The following is a 25,415-nucleotide window of genomic DNA, read 5'->3' as shown; positions in this document are numbered from 1 at the left end:
TGCAATTGGTTTGCCAGTATTTTATTGAAGATTTGTGCATCTATGTTCGTCATGGATATTGGCCTGAAGTTTTCTTTTCTTGCTGACTCTCTGCCGGGTTTTGGTATCAGGATGATGTTGTTCTCATAAAATGATTTGGGAAGGATTCTTTTTTGATTGTGTAGAATAGTTTCAGAAGGAATGGTACCAGCTCCTCTTTGTATGCCTGGTAGAATTCGGCTGTGAACCCATCTGGACCAGGGCTTTTTTTGGGTGGTAGGCTCTTAATTGCTGCTTCAAATTCTGCCATTGTTATTGGTCTATTCAGGGTTTTGACTTCTTCCTGGTTTAAGATTGGGAGGATGCAAGTGTCCAGGAATTTATCCATTTCTCCCAGGTTTGTTAGTTTATGTGCATAGAGTAGTTTATAATAATCTCTGATGCTGGTTTGAATTTCTGTGGAATCTGTGGTGATATCCCCTTTATCATTTTTTATTGCATCTATTTGATTATTCTCTCTTTTCTTTTTTATTCATTTGGCTACTGGTCTGTCTATTTTGTTGATCTTTTTGAAAAACCAGCTCCTGGATTTATTGATTTTTTGAAGGGTTTTTTGTGTCTCTATCTCCTTCAGTTCTGCTCTGATCTTGGTTATTTCTTGTCTTCTGCTAGGTTTTAAGTTTTTTAAAATCTTGCTCCTCTAGCACTTTCAATTTTGATGATAGGGTGTCAATTTTAGATCATTCCTTGCTTCTCATGTGCACATTTATTGCTATATATTTTCCTTGAGACACTGCCTTAAATGTGTCCCAGAGATTCTGGTATGTTGTGTCTTCGTTCTTGTTAGTTTCAAAGAACATCTTTATTTCTGCCTTCATTTCATTGTTTATACAGTCAACATTCAAGAGCCAGTTGTTCAGTTTCCATGAAGCTATGCGATTCTGAGTCAGTTTCTAAATTCTGAGTTCTAACTTGATTGCACTGTGGTCTGAGAGACTGTTTGTTATGATTTCCATTCTTTTGCATTTGCTGAGGAGTGAATTACTTCCAATTATGTGGTCACTTTTAGAGTAGGTGCGATGTGGTGATGAGAAGAATGTATTTTCTGTGGATTTGGGGTGGAGAGTTCTGCAAATGTCTATTAGGTTTTCTTGGTCCAGGCTTGAGTTGAAGTCCTGGATATCCTTGTTAATTTTTTGTCTTGTTGATCTGTCTAATATTGACAACGGGGTGTTAAAGTCTCCCACTATCATTGTGTGGGAGTCTAAGTCTCTTTGTAAGTCATTAAGAACTTGCCTTATGTATCTGGGTGCTCCTGTATTGGGTACATATATATTTAGGATCGTTAGCCCTTGTTGCATGGATCCTTTTACCATTATGTAACGTCCTTCTTTGTCTCTTTTGATCTTTGTTGGTTTAAAGTCTATTTTATCAGAGATGAGAATTGTTTAACTCCTGCCTTCTTTTGCTCTCCATTTGCTTGGTAAATCTTCCTCCATCCCTTTATTTTGAGCCTTTGTGTATCCTTGCATGTGAGATGGGTTTCCTGGATACAGCACACTGATGGGTTTCGGCTTTTTATCCAATTTGGCAGTCTGTGTCTTTTGATTGGGGTGTTAAGCCCATTTACATTTAGGGTTAATATTGTTATGTGTGAATTTGATCCTGCCATTTTGATCCTAGCTGGCTGTTTTGCCCATTAGTTGATGCAGTTTCTTCATTGTGTTGATGCTCTTTACCACTTGGTATGTTTTTGGAGTGGCTGGTACTGGTTGTTCCTTTCTATGTTTAGTGCCTCTTTCAGGAGCTCTTGTAAAGCAGGCCTGGTGGTGATGAAATCTCTGAGTACTTGCTTGTTCGCAAAGGATTTTATGAAGCTTCCTTCACTTATGAAGCTTAGTTTGGCTGGATATAAAATTCTGGGTTGAAAGTTCTTTTCTTTAAGGATGTTGAATATTGGCCCCCACTCTCTTCTGGCTTGTAGGGTTTCTGCTGAGAGATCTGCTGTGAGTCTGATGGGCTTCCCTTTTTGGGTGACCAAATCTTTCTCTCTGGCTGCTCTTAGCATTTTCTCCTTCATTTCAACCCTGGTGAATCTGATGATTATGTGCCTTGGGGTTGCTCTTCTTGAGGAATATCTTTATGGTGTTCTCTGTAATTCCTGGACTTGAATATTGGCCTGCCTTGCTAAATTGGGCAAGTTTTCCTGGATAATATCCTGAAGAGTATTTTCCAGCTTGGATTCATTCTCTTCATCACATTCAGGTACACCTATCAAACGTAGATTAGGTCTTTTCACATAGTCCCATGTTTCTTGGAGACTTAGTTCTTTGCTTTTTACCCTTTTTTCTCTAATCTTGCCTTCTCATTTTATTTCATTGAGTTGATCTTTGACCTCTGATATCCTTTCTTCTGCTTGGTCAATTTGGCTGTTGAAACTTGTGTATGCTTTGTGAAGTTCTCGTGTTGTGTTTTTCAGCTCCATCAATTAACTTCCATCCTCTCTAAGTTGTTTATTCTCGTTAGCATTTTATCAAATTTTTTTTCAAGGTTCTTAGTTTCTTTGCATTTGCTTAGAACATGTTCTTTTAGCTCAGCGAAGTTTCTTATTACCCACCTTCTGAAGCCTGATTCTATCAATTCATCGCACTCATTCTCCATCCAGCCTTGTTCCCTTGCTGGTGAGGAGTTGTGATCCCTTGTAGGAGGAGATGCATTCTGGTTTTGGGTGTTTTCATCTTTTTTGCACTGGTTTCTTCCCATCTTTGTGGATTTATCCACCTGTTGTCTTTGTAGTTGTTGGCTTTCAGATTGGGTCTCTCAGTGGATGTCCAGTTTGTTGATGATGAAGTTATATCTTTCTTTTTCTTAGTTTTCCTTCTAACATTCAGGCCCCTCTGCGGTAGGACTGCTGAGTTCCACTCATGGCCCTGCTTGCCTGGGGATGCAGCTGCAGAACAGTAAAGGTTGCTGCCAGTTTCTTCTGCTATCTTTGTCCCATAAGGATACCCACCCAATGTAAGTCTGAGCTCTCCTGTATGAGGTGACTCTTTGGATATATGGGGGTCACCGAGCTGCTTGAGGAGACAGTCTGTCCTTTATAGGAGCTCAAGTGCTGAGCTGTGAGCTCTGTTGTTCATTCAGAGGTGCTGGGCAGATACATTTAAGTCTGCTGCAGCAGAACTCACAACCCCCCCCAACCCGTTTTTTCCTAGGTGCTCTGTCCTGGTTAGTTAGGGCTTTATTTATAAGTTTCTGTCGTGCTGCTGCCTTTTTTCAGGGCTGCCCTGCCCAGCAAGGAGGCAGCCTAGTCACTGCCTACCTGCAGAGGCTTTGCTGAGCTGCTGTGGGCTCTGCCCAGCTGCCTTGTGAACTTCCCTGCAGTCCTGTTTACACGGGTATAGTTAGAACTGCCTCAGCAATGACAGCCCACCTCTGTAATGGCTCTCTCTGTAATGGCAGGCTGCCTCAGCAATGGCGGACTACCTCTGTAGTGGTGGACTGCCTTGGTAATGGTGGATGACCCTCTCCCACAGAGCTGGATCATCCCAGGTTCAGCTGTGCTTGCTGTGAAACTCGCAATCCAGAGCGTTTCAGATTGCTGTTTTTTTGTGGGGGTGGGACCAGCCAAGCCTGATCACCTGGCTTGCTGCCTCAGACTCCCTTTTTTTTTTCAGTTGAATGGGTAACTCTGTCTCCCAGGTGTTCCAGTCACCTGTTGAAAAGGTGCCGGGATCTGTGTGATTTCCTGTGAAGCGACACACTATGCCGGCTGAAATAGCTGCACTGAGATTTGTAGCGCTTTTTTGCCCTGGAATCTCCTGGCCTGGCTCCCTGCTTCGGTCCCCTTTTTTTATCAGTTAAATGGGCAACTCTGTCTCCCAGGAGCTCCAATCGCCAGCTAAAATGGTGCCCAGACCTGTGTATTTTGTGCAGAGACCCACTGCGCCAGGATGCTGGCCGAAACAGCCATGCTGGTGACCCTTGGGGCTCCTCCACCTGGGAATCTCCTGGTCTGTGGGCAATAAAAATCCGTTTGTAAATGTGGTGTCCACTCACCCTCCATGCTTTCACTGGAAGCTGCAATCCTGAGCTGGTCCTAATCGACCATCTTTGATCTGTCCATCAGAAAGCATGTTAATATGCTTTTGTGCCATTAAGGGCTCACCCAGGTAACAGATACAGAAAGGCAGAAAAATAAACCTATCAGGGTAATAATAAGACTTTTTTTTTTTTTTTGAGACAGGGTCTTGCTCTGTAACCCAGGCTGGAGTGCAGTGGTGCAATCACAGCTCACTGCAGCCTCAACCTCCTGGGCTCAAGTGATTCTTCTACCTCAGCCTCCTGAGTAGCTGTGACTACACAGGCATGTGCCACCATGCCTGGCTCATTTTAAAATTTTTTGTAGAGATGGGGTTTTCCATGTTGCACAGGCTGGTCTCAAATTCCTGGGCTGTTGCGATCTGTCCATCGTGGCCTCCCAAAGTATAAGGACTACAGGCATAAGCCACCATGCTTGGCTGAGACATTTGGTAGGAAATACTGTTTTCCTACTAAATTGTCTATATTCCTCTTGGGTAGACTTGCAAAGTCACTGTGACTACAACAGGAACTATGGCTGCATGGGAAATATGGAGGCACAAGAGTGGTACCTGGCAATCATAGGCTCGACTTGTTTCCAACCTCCCAGGTCAGCACAGCCCCACTGAACAGACTGCTGGCAAGTATTTATGCCATCTGTCAGATAATTAAGACAAATCCAAACATGCATTCAGTGTGTATAAATGGAGTCATGGCTAACCTCTCCAAAAAGAAAGCAGTTTTCCCTCAATCATTTGTAATATTATCAGATACTTTCAATCCCCTCTCACACAGGAATGAAGAAAAAGTCTCTACATAGCAGCAGCTTCTCACCGGAATCTTAAAGGCTAACTCTAAGAATGAATTCTACTTCCAATCTTTATCAAAGGCTGCCTTTTCACACAAGGAATGTGCCTGAATGAACTATAAAAGCTACCCAATTAGTAGCCAAATCAATATGCCAAGCATATTTGAGAGTTGGTGGCAGACTCCAAAATTGAGGCCATGCTAAAATGTTAGCCGAAGGGTGTAAAAAAACATTATGAAACACTAATTATGTGTCATCAATCATTACTCAGTTTGTAGAACTTCCCTATAAACTTTGGGAGGTGAGAGCTTTAAAGAAAATCCCACAAACAATTTTAGGTAATATAGAAAATTCCAAAATGGGAAATCCTTTAGAAAAAGAATATACCTAGTATACACAAAGATGAAAAAACATAGATTTCAAATGGGATAGTCTAGTTTATACTTGGGACATTGAGATAATTTTAGGTGTCAACTGACTGGATTAAGGGGTATCAAGATAGCAGGTAAAGTGTTACTTCTGGGTTTGTCTGTGAGGGTGTTTCCAGAGGAGACTGGCCTAGGAGTTCGTGGACTGAGGGCAGATTGGCCTGTGTGAGCTGGCACCATCCAACTGAATGGAGCCCAGATAGAACCAAAAGGCAAAGGCAAGTAATTCACCGTCTCTCTCTCTCTCTCTCCTCAAGACGATTCCTTCTTCTGCCCTTGGGCAACACAACTCCAGGTTCTCCAGTTTTTGGATTCTGGGACTTGATCAGCAACACCTCACACCCAACTGATTTTCAGGACTTTGACAGTTGTACTACCAGCTTCCCTGGTTGTGAGGCCTTCAGACTTGAACTGAGCCATGCTGCCTTTTTCTCTGGTTCTCCAGCTTGCAGACAGCCGGGCATAGGACTTCTCAGTCTCAATAATCGAGTGAGCTAATTTCTTTAATAAACCCTTTCTCATCTCTCTCTACACACATATCCTATTGGTTCTGAATCTTTGGAGAACCCTAATACAGACACTGTAAGAGAAATATGAACCAGGTTTTACCACTGTGTCCCCAATGCATGTGATAGCAAGTGACAGTACTGATGTTTGTGCAATAAATGTTTACAATGTGCACCTACTAGCTTTTGATAATTTGAATTATTCATAAAAGGGAAAATAAACAAAAGTGGTATCTAAGATTAACCATCAACTTACTAAAATTGCCTTTATACCACTGGTTGTTCTGATACAAAGCAAACAATAACTACAATGTTAGGTATAATTTGACTTGTTCAGTTAGAAGAAAATTATTCAAATATTATAATGGAGTTAAAATTTATTTAATAGATCTAAAACAAAAATTTTGGCTCATCAAAACTTAGGTCTTAATTATAACATTACTAAAGTACTTGTGAAAACTATCCCGGATTTCTGGCTAAAGCTTGTGTAAAGGGTTATTTGTTTTCATAATTTTATTTTGGTTGAAGATTTTCTCCAAAATGGCTATTCCAGACTGCTTAACAGTCCCAGAAGTGAAAAATTAACTTAAAGATACTTCGTTTATATCTATTAGCGTCTTAATAAAACCCAAGTCCCTTCAGGCAAGCTGGTGGAATAAATATCAGAGCCCTCTTCATTAGTTTGCCCAAAAGGTCAACTTTTACAGATAAATTCCTAGCTCATTAGTGTAAGGAAAAACTAGTATGATCTGTTTTTCATACTTAAAATACAAAACAACAACAACAAAAAACTCTGAAAAATAGTAAAGGGTGGCAAAAATGAAGAAAATGAAAAGAAATTCTACTTCATTTATCTGTCTTGCTTAGAGAAAACAGGCTATAGCAAAATGAATACTACAGGTTTCTCTTTTAATAAACAAAACCATCCAAAGTACAGTTCCAAAGTACAAAATCAACCAGGTCTGGACTGATTAGTGGTAACAGTACACAGATCAGTCCTTCCTTAAGGGAACAGTCTCCTCCCTGATGCCCTCTTTGGTCACTATGCAGATTCGGAGTGCATCCCCAGTGTACACGTCTCTCTCAGCCGCAGAAATGAAGACATCTTTCACCAGCCGCATGGCTCTGTCCAAAGACAGTGGGACATGCTCCACATTCTGCATGTTCTTAAAACCAACCTGGTGGGACAGGACACTTTGGTGAGATGTCATGTGACAATAACAAGTTTCCTACAATACCCTCATGTATATGAGGATTTTTGTGATGAAAACACTACACAAAATTAAAATGTCCCTCAGACTGAATACAAACCCTTCCAGACCTGGATGAACTACACCCATATTCACTGGGAAAGCTCCCACTCTTGAGAAGCACATGACCTAGAGAGGTAGATATATGGAGGCAAGTTATGAGGGAATTATTATAACTAAAAGAAAGTAAGAGCCAGAAGAGCCCCAATAGCTGTCTATTAAGTCTCCTAGAAGAAGAAAGGCTTCAACCTTCAGCAGACAGGACTTTTGAGTAGGTGAGTGCTGAAGGCTACACTGAGGAGCACAGAACATTCCAGACTGAAGATGTGGGATGGATTCAGGAAGAAGACATCTTTTCTGAGAAAAGCAGAGTTAGGGTCTGGGTAGAGCGTGGGTGACAGGTCAATAAGCAATAAGCAGAAGAGTAGCTCTATATAACGTATTTCAGAAAACTGAGCAGGATGAATTAGGGAAGTAAGCTTGTAGGCAGAAAGGATGTTAGGAAATAAATCCAATAATCTGATAATGCAGATCTGAATTTGGCTAGCAGTAAATAAAAGGAGGGACAAATTAGAAATACAGGTGACCAGCTGGGCGTGGTGGCTCATGCCTGTAATCCGAGCACTTTGGAAGGCTCAGGTGGACAGATCACCAGGTCAGTAGTTCGAGACCAGCCTGGCCAATACGGTGAAACCCCATCTCTACTAAAAATGCAAAATTAGCTGGGCGTGGTGGCTGGCACCTATAATCCCAGCTACTCGGGAGGCCAAGGCAGGAGAATTGCTTCAATCTAGGAGGCAGACGTTGCAGTGAGCTGAGATTGCACCATTGTACTCCAGCATGAGTGACAGGGCGAGACTCTGACTCAAAAAAAGAAAAAAAAAAAAAAAGAAAAAAAACACCATTGTTGACCTTTGAACAACAGTTTTCAATTGCTAAGGTCCATTTATACATAAATTTTTTCAATAAACATACTGGAAATTTTTTGGAGACTTGCAACAATTTGAAAAAACTCAGATGAGCCACATAGCCTAAAAATATTTTTAAAAACTAAGAAAATGGTATGTCACAACTGTATGTAAATACTATTTTATCATTTACTACCATAAAATACACATGAATTGATCATAACAAATTAAAGTGATCTCTCAAGGTTCTCCTTTGTTTTTCACTGTGTTTAGTGCAGTATTATAAACCTTAAATAACAAGTGACCCAAACAAAGCACTACTAGTGATGTTGGAATTGCTCCCTGAGAAGCAGAGAAGGTCATGAGATTACAAAAAAAAGTTGAATTGCTTGAATGTACTGTAGATTGAGGTCTGAAGCTGTGGTTGCCCACCACTCCAGACAGATCATTCTCCTTATAAACAGATAATGTAACTTGCAGTATTAATAAATATAGTACAGTACTGTAAATGTATTTTCTCTTCCTATTTTTTAAATATTCTATTTTCTGTAGTTTATCATAAGAATACAGCACATAATACATATATAAAATATGTGACAATCAACAGTTTACATTATTGGCAAGGCTTCTGGTCAAGAGTAGGCTTATTAGTAAAGTTTTCCGGGAGTCGAAAATTGTACGTGGATTTTCCAATGCTCAGGAAACTGTGCCCCAACTCCTGTGTTGTTCAAGGGTCAATTATATGGTTGGGTGCTAAAATACAGTACTAGGTAACACAAAAAGGGTGAGAGGGAGAAAGGCATTTTTATGATCTTCAGGTAAAGGTGGCAAGAAAATTAAAAACATGGGTGGAACCACTGCAGACATAAAGGAGTTGGAAGCCATGAGAATACAGGAAAACAAAGCCATGGAGTAGGTTACGATCCATTAAAGAGTAGGGAGAACACAGAGAGAGATGATAAGGTTTGTGTAGGGCACATTAGCCAAACTCAAAGAGTAACTTATAAGAAAGTCTTTGTATCTCAGCTCTCCTAAGCTAATGAAGAGAACTTGGAGGAAAGCACTTCAGCTGAACACCATGACAACTTGGACGGTATCATTACCTGGACATAGTATTACCTGGTTGTCAAGCAGGGGCTGTAGCATGGCACTTGCTGAGCCTCCAGCCTTGAAGGAGTCTCTCTGGTAAGACCCTACTGGGTCAAAGCTGTATACAGCCCCCTTTCCTTAAAGAAGAAAACAGTATCCATAAGGATGGCATCCAATCACAATCCCAAATCACTGCAAAAATAAATCAGGTCAAAACATGACAAAAAATGGACTATCATCTTGGCTAAAACTTCAGGGAAGGGTTGGAACACAGTCACTTTTACACTGTGACAGCTGTATCACACACTGTTGCACGGTGAAAGACAGAACAGTCACCGTTGCACAGGTGCCACCCAGCAGACAGCCCCAATCCCTGTGTAGCTGTGTTGTTCAAGGTTCAACTGTATGCTTGGAAGTTAAAATATAATACTGGGTAATAGAAGAAGGGTGAGTATGAGGGGGAGAGGCATTTTTATGATCTCTGGAAACATGGACTGGAACCACTACAGACATAAAAGAGTTGGAAGCCATGAGAATATAGAAAACAATCAAAGTAGGTAAGGACCCACAAAAGAGCAGGGAGAACAGAGAGAGAGAAGGTTAAGGTTTATGCAGGGCACATCAGCAAACTCAAACAGTAGTTTATAAGAAAGTCTTTATACCTCAGCTCTTCTAAGCTAATGAAGAGAACCTGAAGGAAAGCACAACTTAAGTATACGTCCACAAGACAAAGCAAAAAGAAGAAAATTCTGTAACATGTATAATATAATACTATTTTTGTTTAAAAGAGTAAGAAAACTATTTATTTGTACAAGCACAAAGTATGGAAAGATAAATAAACTGTGGATGGTTATCTATGAGTACTGAATTAGAGGCAAGAAAAGGGAATGACATCATATGCTCCTGTATTACTTGAGTTTACTACAAAGAACACAGGTAATGCTGTAATTTTTTTAAAAGGCCTGTTAAAAACCACTGTGACCTAGGCTTAAAAAAAATCACAAATAATTTACAAAATAATGATTTTTTAAAAATATAACTGATTTGGAAAACACATCATATACCAGAACTTAGTTACCAAGGGAGATGTGATATGGGGACAATCGTCTTACTAACCATGTACAACCACCATTAGTGTTGTATGTTTTCTACTATAGAAATGCATAAACTGAATTCTCTGGTGGTGGAGGCACCATCTGAGGTCACCTAAGAAACTGTGGTGTTTTTGCTGGAGGGGAGCTGAGGAAGACATGAGATCACAGCAGGCAACCCACTAACCTCAATATACAAAAAGAGATGTAATGTGTACAGGCCAAAAAAAAAAAAAAAAAAGGTTGTATCTCTCATGAGGCTGACAGGCCACAAGTAAACTGAGGCCCAAAAGCTTTACTCAAGGATGGAACCAATCTCAGAATACTACACATAACAAATTTAAAAAAAACAAACAAAAGAAAGGGTGGGATATATCCAAGAACATGGCTTTAAAGACTCTCTAGAAAAAGCAAGAGAGACACTGGTAAAATCAATATAAAACACACACATACACAAAATAAAAAAATAAAAATAAATCAATGCAGAATGGCATCAATCTTGATTACAAAGTGCTTTTCCTGGTCAAAGTAAAATCCAAAAAGCACAATAATTTCAATGTAAAAAATAAAATCAGACATTTTTAAAAAATAAATATAGGTAAGCTTTGGATGAGAGAGGTTTTTCTAACAAGGCAGGAAACTGAATGTCATAAAGAAATTATCGACAGATTAGACTGTATGAAACACAGAAATTTCTGTGTAGTGAAAGACATCACCCATAAGAGAAAAATCACACTCTTGGGGGTATCTATAATATTACAGAGGGTTGACACAGTTGAACGTAGTTCTTGAAAATCAGTAAGAAAACTAACCTGCAAAGAAGGAAATGGGCAAAAGTTAATATATGAGGAGATTTAAAAAGTCAATATATATATGAAAACATTCCCCAAAATAATATAAATTAAAATAATAGATTGGGCAAAGATACGTTTCAAAATGTGTTAATTCTAATACTGGGAAGGTTACATAAAATCGGATACTCAGGGTACTGGTGTGTCCTTTAGAAAGGGTGTTGTCAACAACAACAACAACAACAACAACAACAACAAAAATATATATATATATATATATATATCTGGCCCAATACTTCTACTACCAGAAGTTTATTCCAACAAGCCAAGCATAATCGGAGAAGTATGCAAAAGTATATTTACAAAGATGTTCATCATATTGTTTATATTAAGAAAACAGGAAACCAAATGCCCTTTAGAGGACTGATTAGGTAAATGGCAGTACAGCCATACTGTGTAAGTCAGCAATTAAAAAATCATTGTGTTATAGCAGCAAAAACAGAAGGAAAAAAAAATACAAAATCATTATGCATATAGCTTAGCTTATATCTCAATAATACATAATGTATAGTCACAGAAAAACCGATACCAAAGTCCTACTTATATAAAACTGCATGAGTGTAATGTATAAACATGTACTGATTGTTTTCATTGAAGAAAAACTAAAGCCATTTTTAATTTGGAAAAAAAAAAATTTAAAGGCATGACAGCAATTAAGAGATTAAAGAGATTAAAGACAGAGAGGTTAGTGTGGACAGTGGCTGACATCAAACCAAACAGCTGTGGACCTTGCTGTCCTGAAAGTTTCAATATGGAGCACTGCTCTCCAGGTCGCCACATCCACCAACACCGAAGACAGTAAATGAAGTCTCCTGAGACATTAGGGAGAGGCTCTGGACTTAGAGGACCAAGCTCAAGAATAGCAAAAGGTAGGAGCAAAACACATGAAATGGAAAGCTGACGTAAACAAAACACAGACTTTCAGTCCCCTTCTTCCTCCAAGGCCTAAAGCTGCCAACCAAGCTTTTCTTCCTATAGTCCCACCTCATTCCAGGAAAAAAGATTAAATAAATTCCTGGCCAGCATGGTAGCTCATGCCTATAATTCCAGCACTTGGGAGGCTGAGGCGGACAAATCATGAGGTCAGGAGATGGAAACCATCCCGGCTAGTATGGTGAAACCCCAACTCAACTAAAAAAAAAAAAAAGGAATTAAAGAAATTCTTCATCTGAAGGAAATGCTGCTTAAACACCTAGTTAATGGCTGTCAGTTGACAAGCCATGTCAACAAGGACTTTTATAATCAAATTTTGGTATAACACTTTTCAATGTGAATGGACAGCAAAAAAAAAAAAAAAGAAAAAAAATCAGAAATTTGAAGGAAGCCTCTAACAGAGAAGACAGAAGCTAAAAATGAACACACAACATGGAAAAAAAAAAGCACTCTAATGAAATATAGAAAACTTCAAAGAAAGTACACAACATCTAACAAAAACAGGATTAAAAAAAAAAAGCCAGAAAATAAGAAAAAGCTCTTAGAAATTAATGTCACCAGAAATAAAAGCAATCAGTAAAGAATGAAAAGCTAAAATTAAGGAACTCTTAATACAGTAGAGCAAAAAAGACAAAGAGATGGAGAACATATGGAGTAAAAAATAAAGCACCGGGCCATAATCTAGGTGGTTGTGGAAAAGGTGGCGAGGGGTAGGGAAGGAAGAGAGGAAAAGAAGGTGGAGAAAGGACAAAATAAATAAGAAACTCTAGGCAAGGAACATCACTATACAATTTCAGAACATCAGGGTAAAGAAAAGATCCTAAAAGCAAAGTCTCAAGAAGGTCCCATTTTCAATTTTCAGAAATCTCTTCTAAAATAAGGAAATAAGAAAGAAGACAGCATAGGATGTGGTGCAATCTCAGGATGGCAGTGTGCATCTGTCTTAGCACAACTAGTCCATCCTGAAGCAAAGGGAAAAGAGATCCACCTATTATGTGAGGTCTGACCATCAGACGAACTGTATTCAGAGTGTACAAAGAACTGACAAAAAGTTTAAAGAAATCTGAGCCAATTACAGAGAGAGTTAATTTGAGAAAAAAATAAAAACGAGTTATACAAGAAAGAAAATATCAACACATACTACTTGGTGCAACAAAGATGATTCTCTATCTGGTCGTAATATAAACATTAAAGGTCTATGTTATCAAAAGTTTGATGTGTTGTTATGGGAGGATACTAATGAGGAAGAGTTCACAAAACAGCTAAGAACCATCATCTACCAGAACAAAACCACCAAAAGATATCTCAAAAGAGTGCAGTATAGTTTTGGACAATGGAAGTGCGTGCCAGAAAATACAGGTAAGAGAGCTAAAAATTGTCTCAGGAGGGCAATGGAAAAAGAAGGTAGAGGACTGCTTTATTATTCACACAAATTCCTCTATAAAATAAAAATCAGTTTAAAGAACACATAAAGCCAACCCGACAGACAAGCTTAAACAGACAGTTCTAGAGACACCTGAGGTTGTCACCAAAACTAGGAACACTGTTACATGGAAATCAAAGAACAGAGCTCTGAAGTGAAACAAAGCCAAACCTAAGTCTTAGGTCTGCTGCTTAGTAAATATGAACTTTCCCAGATTAGACTAACTCTCAGAAAAACTCAAGGATGCTGTCTGGCCTGTGGAAATTCAATGGCAACAATTTTTAATGTTGCTAAAATCTGAATCTATTAATCTGACATTCAAGTCAAGCATAACGTTAAGTCAAAAAAGACACCAGAAGCATCCAGCATGCTAGGTTAGGCAAACTAATCTGTAGCTAGAATCTAATTACCCAGGTTAAGGGTAATTCATTTCCATTTTTACTATTTCTATACTTTTTCTCTTAGTTTTCAAGTAAAGTTGAAAGTCTTAAAAAGAAATTTTGTCAACCTAATTTGTCTACACCTAAACCAGGGTAGGTAAAATGATGAGTATGTTTCCCAAGGATGTGTATGGGGGCAGATACTAAGAGTCTGAGAGAGAGTGCATGCAAAGAAAATGCTCATGGAACAGAAAGCGACAGGAGTCAACACTTGAGATGTAGGGTCCTCAGTCCCCTTTTCCTTCTGTGTCCAACTGAGAAAGAGAGAGTGCTTTGACTGCTCTGTGATGTGGCCAGCTGCACGTATTCCCCTGGAGGCTCAGACCCAAGCTAAGGCCTGCCTTGAACATTCCCAGGCACTGATAATATTGTTTAAGCTACTGTTTGAAAACACTGAGAAATTACCCCTGTTGCTAAACACATAGAAACTATCCCCAGCCTTTAACCTAATTCCTTAAACACTCAGATAAACTCCCTAACTAGACTCCCTCACTGTGGACACAACTTTTCCTGGTGTCTGTTGAGAGGACTGCTGCAGCACTAAATGCTTTCAACTGATCACCCTGAGATTCAGTGTTCTGGAATCCCAACTAGGTTCAGGGCAGTCCCTTACAGGAATTCCTTTGCCACCACTTTTAGGGCAACTCTAGCCATTGGTTCAGCCAGAAGGAACATCAAAGATGGGTTTACTCCAATAATGTCCTCATCTAGAGATTTCTGTCACTTCTTATCTCAATGGACTATTCTAAATGGTTACACAGATCTGTCCTGGGAGATTGTACTTGGTTTTTTAGAAGCAACCAGAAGCCAATCCAAATGAGAACTGGTGGAAAACATCAATGCCCACAGGGCAGACATGTGGGGTAACACAGCTTTGGATCAAAAAACAGATGGAATAGTAAGTAACAAGACTAATACTCTCAGACACCCCTGGTCTGACTCTTGACAGAAAATCAAAGAGGTATTTCAAAAAGTTCTGAAAAAACTGGAGTAGATTCAAATTATTAATTACCCCAAATGACTTCTAAGACTTTTCAAGAACTTTTGGAAGTATGTCTGTTAAGAAAAAGTTTTAATATTCAGAATTCTGTTTAGGTCAAACTTTCTAGGTCAAATTTCTTTGTATAAGACAAAAATGCCTAATTATTTATTATTATTGTATGCAAGATCCTGAGAAACCAGTAAAATAACTGGCTGCTTAACATTCACTATTAGAGCTTTAACGTGTCTTTGGATATCATACATTTCCCTTTCAGCTTCAATTTCGTCACTTTCAATATCAGAAATAAAATGAGAATGGTGTTAGATGGTATTTTCAACTCTAGCTGGAAACATATACATCTAGGAAATAATAATTCCTCTTCCCCGCCGTTTTCCAGAAAACAGGAATTTTACCTTCTTCATCAAGTCCACCAATAATGTTGTAAACATAGTATGGAAAGAAGCGCCTTGAATACAGGATCGTAGACAGCATTGCAGCAATTGCCCCCGTAGTCATGGCCTTATTATTGGAATGCTTATACATCTGCAATTATTGATAAAAGGAACAGGCATGTAGAGGCAGAGGCTACTATAGACTAGAACAAGCAACAATATAAAGTGAATAAATGCACACCACAGTGAAAGGGGAAAGTATGACAATTTCTTTCATGCTCAACCAACAGAGTATTAATAAGATAGAATGTTAAGGGAAGGAATACCAAGTTTGCCCTCAGCTCTCTGGTTTAAAGACTATTTTCTATACCACCCTTATGTCAGGTACTGCCAATCCAAGAGCTAATGTGCATGAAAGGGCACATGAAGTGGCTTAAGGAAGATGGGTTCGAATCTATCTCTCTCCCTCACTCTGCATCTAGACTGGGGTCAGCAAACTACAGCCCAGGGGCCAAATCCAGCCTATCCTCTATTTCTGTAACTATTGTCTGTGGCTGCCTTTTCACTACAAAAGCAGAAACAAATAGCTGTGACAGAGCTCAAATAGCACATAAAGCTGAAAATATTTCCTATCTGGTCCTTTACAGAAAAAATTATGCCAATTCCTAATCAAACAAAGATGTAAATCCCTCTCTTTGTGGAGCAGATCTCTGTGACAACAGAAGACATAAGGGAACACCCTTATTCTGCGTAATTTTAATAAACAGCAGTGGTTGTGATCCTAAAAGATCTACAGTAGAGAAAACAAGCGTCCAAAACAGGGTCTTAGCATGACAATACAGTGACTGCAAAATCCTAGCTGTACCATACCCTTGGGAACCCTACATTATCCACCGATAGAGAAACTTCACAAAAATTATAAACATAAAATGAATTTAAGATCGCTAATTTTTGTTACCGATATAGCAAACATCTCTAAAGAGAAACCTAAAGCCAGGCATAGTGGCTCACACCTGTAATCTCAACTGAGGCAGGAGAACGTCTGAGCCCAGGAGATGAAGTCTACAGTGAACTACGATTGCACCACTATACTCCAGCCTGGGCAACAAAGCGATACACTGTCTCTAAATAAATAAATAGATGTCTAACTAGCACTGTAAAATCAAACAATGACAGTCAAAACAGTAAAAAATGATTAGAGATCAACTACACTACAAGTAACGGATAAGTCATTTTACATAGTCTTTCCAAGACAAAAACTATAAAAAATTATTCGTTCCATTTCAATTCAAAACCGAGCACCAACAATTATTTACTTCATCATTTCATAAAGTATGACAGACAAACTTCAGGAACGGGTGTGTATTATGTTGACTCCACTGTTTCTTGTTTTACTAACAATGCCATGTTTACTTTTGTCTTCTAAATCCCATTTATACAATAAGCATTAGGAATTACACAAATTGTCAATAAATGTAAGTCATTATAGCTTTCAATATAAGTTTTGAAAAAAGTATTAACAGTTGACAAATATTGAGTGAAATCCTTTCTACATGTTCAAAAAGCATATGCCAGTAAAAAATGACACTACATACTCCAGTGACCACTCACACGTGTAAATAATCTCAAGTGTTATTCACATGGGCAAAACAGAATGTGATCTCTCATGACTTCCGGCAGCTGGCTATCAACTGAAGCCTGTCAGGTGATAGAAGTTAATGGTGTATGTTGTGCTTCTCATCCAAGCTCCTGGCTTATTCACTCTTTTGTATTTATACTCATGCATCCTGCCAACTAAGAACACAACACTGTAAAGAGGGAAAGCTTGTCAGCTGATGGTGCCGCAAACCAAGCTCCCGTGTAAAATCTTTCCTGGGCTCTTTCCTGCCACAGAAATTGATTTGTTTTGTTTTTGAGGGCAGAGTATCTTCACAAGAACTCCCCCTAGGCTACTTCTAAAAGGGTAGCGAACCCTTCATATGATACAAGACTTTAACAAATAGAATGTCCTGTTGTTTCACATTATGCTACTTGAATGACCCTGCATTAATAATATAATTTCATTTATAGGCTGGGCGCACTGGCTCACACCTGTAATCCCAGCACTTACGGAGGCCGAGGTGGGTGGATCACGAGGTCAGGAGTTTGAGACCAGCCTGGCCAAAACCCCATCTCTACTAAAATTCAAAAATTAGCTGGGCGTGGTGGCAGGCGCCTGTAACCCCAGCTACTCAGAAGGCTGAGGCAGGAGAATCACTTGAACCTGGGAGTCAGATGTTGCGGTGAGCTGAGATCATGCCATTACACTCCAGCCTGGGCAAGAAGAGCAAAACTCTGTCTCAAAAATAAATAATAATAAATTTCATTTCTAGGATACATTTATAATTAATGTACTAACCTAGTGACTCTCCAGCTATTCTGACCAACAGTTATGCTGTAGGTTTAAATGAATGTAATGAATTGCTATTAATTTAAAAATAGTGTAGAAATGTATAAAAGCATCTACCTTTAGTCTTGCTTCAATAATCTTTGTCAGGGTAAGACAGTCTCCATGAAAACCGCTGCATCCAATGACTGTTTTGTCTGTTCTGTAAAAAGCACATTTCAGAAAACTGAGCTGGTTAGATAGTAGAGTAAAACATATCTTGGGAAATTTTACATTTAAAACTCCTATTCCCACTATTCTCTAAATGGTAATGGGACAACCAGCCACCCTTCGGTGGTGGGGGGCAGATGTCTGTACTCCTACGTCTCACTCCTTATTCCAGATAGGTGGATCAAAGAGTTTAAAAATTCAACTATGAATGGACTAAATAAATCATGGGTGATTTTTTTTTTTACTATCTTGGGCTGGGGAAGGTAGGTAAGTTGATTGATTTATTTTTGAGACGGTTTTGCTCTTGTTGCCCAGGTTGGAGTGCAATGGCACAATCTTGGCTCACTGTAACCTCCACCTCCCGGGTTCAAGCAATTCTCCTGCCTCAGCCTCCCAAGTATCTGGGATTACAGGTGTCTGCCACCAAGCCCAGATAATTTTTGTATTTTTAGTAGAGATGAGGTTTCACCATGCTGGCCAGGCTGGTCTCTCTAGCACTTTGAGATTAGAAGCGTGAGCCACCATGTCCAGCCTGGGGAAGGTAGTTTTAAACATGACACAATCCAAGGGCTATACAGAAAGATTTCATAAATTTGACTCTATAAAAAGTTAAAACTTCTACAGAGAAATTTATGAATAGCTTTTTAAAACCCTAACAAAACATACTGGTAGCATCTACTACCAAAGTTTAATTTTGATTCTACAAAGAGTTCTTATAAGTAAGAAAAGCAGTAACAACATAATGGAAAGATGGATTCTATGAACATTCTACGAACAGACAAGTCACAGAAAGAAGAGACATTAAGTCACCATAAACATAAGAGCCTCTATGTTGCTCAGAAATCCAAATCTAAAAAAGAGACTATTTCAACCAATTATACCAGCTAAAAATGCCTAACTAAATGCTGGTGAGGTTGTGGAAACAGTATAAACTGATTAACTTGTTAGATGAGCAACTTGGTAGTATATTAAAAATTTAAATACAAACCACTTTCACTAATTCTATTGCTAGAAATCTAGCTTGTCAATATCCTTACACAAATATGCAAAGGGATGTCTAGATTCACCAGAGAGTATACTTTTTAAAAGCGCCCCCAAACGAAACAAAACCTAAATGTCAATCTGTATGGAACGGATTAAAGTTTGGTACAGACATACAAATTCAACCCTGTATTTCAAAAATTAATTCCCAGATCTTGATCTGAATCTACAAAGAAACCTATTTGGTTTGGCAGAGGCCACCAAATCTTGCTTCAATAATCCATGAAAACCGCTAATTCCTTTTGGAAACTTATAATCCTTTTGGAAAATAATTCCTTTTGGAAACTTATGAATGACTCACACAAACCATACACGTCCTACTAGGAGAGCAGCTGACACCTCTGGAGTCATCACTAGCATCACTTGATCTATCCCTACCACCAACCTCACTGCACTGATGTGAAGACCTCCAATTCTCTAGAAGACTTTACTGCCTTTACTAACAAGACTGGTTGAAAATACCAACAGGGAAAAATCTTAGAATTTCAACATCCTTTTCTCAAATATCCAGGTGCATCAAAGAAATGGGAGTTTTCATGCAAAGAATGGAGTCTCAAACAGGTTTGGAAGAGGCAAGCTTGGTTATAGGTCAGCCCCACAGGACATGGGATGAGGGATATATACAGGCATTGGTTAATGCTGCATTGTTCCTGTTCTCTATCTCTATACCTGACTTGTTTCATTAAAAAAAAAAAAAAAAAAAAAAAAACAGGTGGGGCTCACTTCAGCAACAAACATAACTAAAGCATTACGAAGATGAGTAAAAGCTAGTACAAGAGTGAGATCCATAAAATTATGTCTTAAAATCTTATTCCTTATATTTACTACTTTCAAGTTGTACAAGTGTCATCTTTGAGGAGAAAAAGGTAACACCAGAGCATTATAAACAGAAAGCAGAAAGCGGGTATCAAAAGATGGACACGGACAGAAAGAGAACTGGGAAGACGAAGACAAACTTCATCGCTTTTCTGGGTTAAGCTGTGGGCCATTCCTGGGACCAGGAAAGAAAACAGATCCTTCCTTCTTTACCTACTCCCTGCAATACAAGGAGGGCCTGTCCAGAGGACCTAACCCTCTAAGTCCCATTCCTATTACAATTGAAGTTTAACCCAGGAATTCATGACCATTTATAAGCATTTCCAAAACTGGTAAAAATCACTGCTAATCTGCAATAGGTATTTAGGTAATTTGTGCAGGCTCTTTTTTTTAAGTTTTGGCTTTATTTTCATGTTTGAGGAAAAATACAGCTAGTCTATTAAAACTGAGCTGTGGATATAATTGCTTAGGATATATCTAAGATGAATGTTTCAGGTTTAAAGAAGTGTGGGAAGGCAGATTAAAAAAAAAAAACACCACCACCATTTCATGGATTAATGGTGCTATGGTTTGAATGTCCCCTTCAAAACTCATGTTGAAATTTAATTGCCATTGTGAAGGTACTGGGAGTTGGGAACAGGTGTTCAGGTCCTGAGGGCTCAGCCCTCAGGAATGGACATTATCATTAAGAGTGGGCTTGCACTCATTTACTCTCTCCTTTCTCTCTCTGCCCTTGCACCATGTTAAGACACAGCAGAAGCCCTCACCAGATACCAGCCCCTCAATCTTGGACTTCCCAGCCTCCAGAACTGTAAACAAATAAAATTCTGTTCATTATAGGTTACCTATTCTATGGCCTTCTGTTATGGCAGCATAAAATGGACTAAGACAAATGTATATGGAAAAAGTGATACAAAGTAATTACACTTTGTAAGACCTAGGTGATGGCATATGGGTTTCCATTATGAAACTCTCTTACTTTTGTTGTATATATGAAATTTTTCACAGTAAAATGCTGGGGCGAACACATTTAGGTTACAGAAAGGGCAGTTGGTACCCTGAATATGTTAAATGTTTAGACTGCACATTGAATCATTAGGAAACATTAACTTAGAAAATGGCTTTTTAATAAAATTGCTCCCGAGCAGCCTAAAAACTCATGAAATCAATCATGTAGAAGTAGAAACTCTCAAAGCATTAAATCATTACAAAGGCATTGTGAAGTATTTTTAGAAATATTTACTTACAATTTGTAACATTTGGGGCTATCCCGGGTATGAATTGAAAACCCTTCACTCAATCGAGTATCCGAAGCAACAATTGAAAAGTCTTCTCCAGCAATTGCCAGTACAGTACTGAAGAAAAAAGACAAAAAAAATTAATTCTCCAGAGTGACAATTCTATTTCTACAAATAAAAGAATGCTCCACAGCATATAATGGGGTAAAATACTCCAGATGTGAACAAAAACAGGATTCAAATGGGAAGACGAAAGATGAGGGGGAAGAGAATGAACCCCTGGCTACAAGTTGTCTGGAAAAAAAAATTATTAACAAGCCTAAATCAGGGCAAAGTCTTGTTGGCAGGAAGTAACAGAAAAGCCAATGAATGATCATCACCAACACAGTAAATACTTACTCGGGCAAAGTACTACTAATACAGAACAACTAAATGCTACATTTGCTCCCTTGAGGATCAGGTACAAACAGCAGTACTACAACGCAAGCTCTGTGAGTTTGGAGAATACGGGATTTTTTTTTTTTTTCATTTCTTTATATCCAAGTCCTTTTATAATGCCTATTTCTTTATACCTAAATCCTTATATAATGACAAATAAATGGGCAAACAGTAATATTTTCCTTCTGTGGCTGTACAATTTGATAGTTTATCAAAGAGACTTACGGTATGAATTTCAAAAGCAGACTGCCTGGGTTCTAATTCTGGCTTTCCCATTTAGTAGATAGGAGGCTGTGGGTAAGTTACTTCTCAAAGCCTCAATTTCACCATACATACAACAGAGATCATATCAGTTGCTACCTCATTAGGGTGCTCAAAGAATCAAATATGTAAAGCCCTTATTGTAGTGCCTGACATGTAACTGGTCCTCTAGTAAGTGTTAGCTATGACTGCTGTGGCACTAGAATATGATTAAGCACCTGGGCTCTGGAACTACATGACACAGAGACCCATCTTGCTATATACTAGGTATGTCATCTTGGGCAAATTCTCCAAATTCAAGTTGATGGTAACAGTACCTGTGTCACAAGGTGTGTATACTTGGGTGTGTATATCTTAATGTACAAAGCTTGATTGGTAACTATAACCACTGTTTCAATGCTGTAGTGGAAATTAAGGCATGGTGCTTCACAGACATAAGGACTCAAAAAACTTTAGCCACTATTTTTACTGAGGTAGGATTTGTGTTAAAGCTCTCACATAGAAAATGACGGCATTCCAGGTAAAATAAACAGCAAGTAAAAGCAAACAGGTAATAATTCAAATAGTACATACATTCGAGCAACTCATTTAGGTGGCCCTTTTTGCATAAGCACATGTAGTAACAACGTTTATGTGATGCACAGGGTTCCTACTGTAGAAAATCCCAAATGCCAAGCTAAAGATTTTGAAATTTTAGCAAGGAATCATGAAGGTTTTCTGAGCAAGAATGATCTGTAGCTGTAACTACTCAGGAGGCTGAGGAGGGAGGACAGCTTGAGCCCAGGTGTTCAAGGCTGCAGTGAGCTATGACTGTACCTGGGTATTAGAGTGAGACCTGGTCTTTAAAAAAAGAGAGAGAAAAGTCCCATTTACAAAGTAGGGTTTTAGAAAGACTACTCTGACAATAACATAATTATGAAATGGGATGGAAATATTGTTCTAATACTACGAACACAATGGTAAGGTAGCAGGTGAACAGGAACGAACAGGTAAATCCAAATTCATCACAAATACACAAAATAGACAAGTTTTTATATCTACTTAAATGTGTTAGGAACTGGGAAAATCAATTATGACATCCAAGATTCAGAACTTATATGAGCAGAATGATGGCATAATTATAAGAAGTATTTTAATGGTAGAGAGGAGGCTGGGCACAGTGGCTCATGCCTGTAATCCCAGCACTTTGGGAGGCTGAGGCAAGCGAATTGCCTAAATTTGAATTTGCCTGAATTCAGGAGTTTGAGACCAGCCTGGCCAACATGGCGAAACCCCATCTCTACTAAAAATAGAAAAAATTAGCCAGGCATGGTGGCGGGTGCCTGTAATCCCAGCTACTCAGGAGGCTGAGGCAGAAGACTCTCCTGCATTTGGGAGGCGGAGGTTGCAGTGAGCCGAGACTGTGCCACTGCACTCAAGGCTGGGCTACGGAGTGAGACTCCATTTCAAAAAAAAAAAATAATAATAATAATAATAATAATAAAAATAAAAATAAAGGAGAAGAGAAAATTGAGAGGAATAATTAGCTTTTTGTTTTGTTACCTGTCTTGATTTACCATGAGAGGAGAAAAACCCGTTAGAAACGTTTTACTGGCCGGAGGTGGTGGCTCACGCCTGTAATCTCAGCACTTTGGGAGGCCGAGGTGGGCGGATCACCTGAGGTCAGAAGTTCAAGACCAGCCTGGCCAACCATGGTAAGACCCTGTCTTCATAAAAATAAATAAATAAATAAAAAGAAATGTTTTACTGAAGAAGCCAGAATCAAGGGACTCATGAGAGGCAGAACTAGAAAATCAGATTTGGGATTAATCCTCCCAGGAAGGAGACATTAAGAGTGCTGAGTGACAAAGCGGCTAATGACTTGTTTAACTACATTTAAAGACAGAGTAGGAAAAAAGAACTAGGCCTCATTTTGTGGAAGCAAAGACTGCCTGAGAGCCAGCTGCAATAAACACCAAAGAAAAAGAACAAAGGCTAAGGAAAAGTAATCAGAAAGTTCTAAGTAACTTTTAGGGAAGTAATGGCTTAAACGGAATTACAAGGGATTAAAAAGTGAGTAATGAGTAGGGCATACTGAACACTGAAAATACTTATTTATGGAAAATAGTCTTACAAAATGGGTCCAATAACCCTCCCTACAATATACAACTTAATGAGTCATCACAGCAAGTGTTAGAGGATTAAATAAGATGATGGTTTACAATTTACAAAATACATCTCTCATGTTTCTCACCAAAAACTATGAAGCTGCTAAGGAAGATAAGGAAATTTAGGTTCAAGAAGTTCAGAAGTACCCAAAGACCACACTGTCCTTTAGTGGCAGAACCAAGGCTAAAATTAGTCTTTCGTTATCTATCACACTCCAAAAATGTGCATTAATATTTGAAATTTATGAGAAAGCAATTAATATTTTTGCTTTTTAAATTTTTTTTAAGGCTTTTTTTTTTGTAGAGATGGGGCTGGTCTTCAACTCCTGGCCTCAAGAGAGGATCCTCCTGTCTTGGTTTCCCAAAGTGCTGGGATTACAGGTGCGAGCCATGGTGCCCAGCCAATACTTTTCATTTTCTTAAAGAACCATGGGTTCGAAATTGAGTATTTATATTTTAATATACTAAGCTTGATTGATAACTATAACCACTGCTTAAATTTACAGCTCTTCCCTGTCAAGAGCATCTTTCTATAACCATAAATCTCTGGTGTACCACCACGGAAAATTTTATTACTCAGGATAAAGCTGGTAAATAAAATAAAAACCAAAACTTGAACATGCAAGAACACACATATTACAAGGTCCATCTTCTATTTTTTTTTTTCCCTGAACTTAAGCCAAACGTTTAAAAAAAAAAAAAAAGCACTTATCTACGAATTGTTTGCTCAACCAATCCCACCTTCTATTTGAAATAAAAGACAATGACCTAACTGCAGAATTAGAAATAACGGAAGTCAGGCGGCTACAATTAGACGTTCGGCTACCGACACACTATGTATCTAACAACACACACCAAACAATCCTAACTTTTAAGTCTCAGACGCTAAACCTCTATCCTCGCCTGCTGGCTTAAGAAACGTGTTCAGACTCTACGAAAAGCTTAGTTTTAAAGGTCTTCCATATGGGCAGAAGCTGTTTCAATTTCTACTTTACTGTCTGATAGCAGCAGGGAGCATGGAGTGGCGGTCTACACAAAGACCCAAATAACCAGGCTGTAATGGGAAACCCTGAAAACCAAGGCTGCATCGCAACCACCAAGTCAACTCGAGCAAAGCGAGCCTTAAAGGGGGGAAACAGCGCAAGAGAGGACGGCAGGAAGACCGGCCTTGCGCGGACCCACTCAGACCAGGGCTCTGAGGCCTACAGGGGATCCGGGCAGCGCCTTCGCGGCAGCGATCCCCAAACAGGCTTCAGCAGATGGCGGGAGGGCGAAAGGGAAAGCGGCGGCTCTCAAGGGTTTTTACCCTCCGTTGAAAGCGTAGGGCGAAAATCGTAGCTGCAGAGGGCCCGCAGCTCTGTGCGGCTCCATCCCCAGGTCTCCGGCGGGACCCGAATACATGGCCGTGGAGGACAACATCGCACTGAAGCGTCCGCAACTGCGGCCCGCGCTCCTGCTGTCTCACGGCGAGATGGCGGCCCTGACCGGACGTTACGCCACTTCCGGCTTCTCCTGAGGCTCGCTCCCGGCCTCTCTATCTCGCACTAGTCGTTGCTCCTGGAGGGCCGCCCCGCCACTAGTCCCTTTTCTAGTTGGGTCCCGCCCATTACCAAAAAGATATTAAGGTTTTTGTTTTTTGCTTTTCCTCCGAAGAAAACATTGGAATTCACCCAGATGGACAAAATTTTAAAAGTCTGACCATACAAAAATTTGCCAAA

General features: G+C 39.3%; 1 protein-coding gene across 1 annotated transcript; it reads right to left on the bottom strand.

Moving 5' to 3' along the window:
- Positions 1-6,693: 6,693 nt before the first annotated feature.
- PSMB1 (proteasome 20S subunit beta 1) lies at positions 6,694-25,198 on the bottom strand. The gene is made up of 6 exons (XM_003943433.3): positions 25,004-25,198; positions 20,861-20,968; positions 17,667-17,748; positions 15,182-15,311; positions 9,079-9,185; positions 6,694-6,979 (listed from the first exon to the last, which is right to left on the bottom strand). Exons 1-6 carry the CDS (start codon positions 25,114-25,116, stop codon positions 6,794-6,796), a joined length of 726 nt encoding a protein of 241 aa, XP_003943482.1. The 5' UTR covers positions 25,117-25,198; the 3' UTR covers positions 6,694-6,793.
- Between the last annotated feature and the right edge of the window lie 217 nt (positions 25,199-25,415).

Source organism: Saimiri boliviensis, chromosome 4 (genome assembly GCF_048565385.1).
Source record: "Saimiri boliviensis isolate mSaiBol1 chromosome 4, mSaiBol1.pri, whole genome shotgun sequence".
In the NCBI taxonomy this organism is placed as follows: Eukaryota; Metazoa; Chordata; class Mammalia; order Primates; family Cebidae; genus Saimiri; species Saimiri boliviensis.
Note: the sequence above shows the minus strand (reverse complement) of the source record. Positions and strands in the feature narration are given on the sequence as shown.

Bases quoted from the DNA above. Each gene is read 5' to 3' on its own strand.
- PSMB1 (XM_003943433.3), bottom strand. From the start codon at position 25,116: ATGTTGTCCTCCACGGCCATGTATTCGGGTCCCGCCGGAGACCTGGGG. The intron at 17,749-20,860 runs GTAAGTAAATAT...TGCTTTTTACAG, and splicing joins AGCCCCAAATGTTACAAATT to AACAGACAAAACAGTCATTG. The intron at 6,980-9,078 runs GTAATACTATGT...CTGTCCCACCAG, and splicing joins AGCCCCTGCTTGACAACCAG to GTTGGTTTTAAGAACATGCA.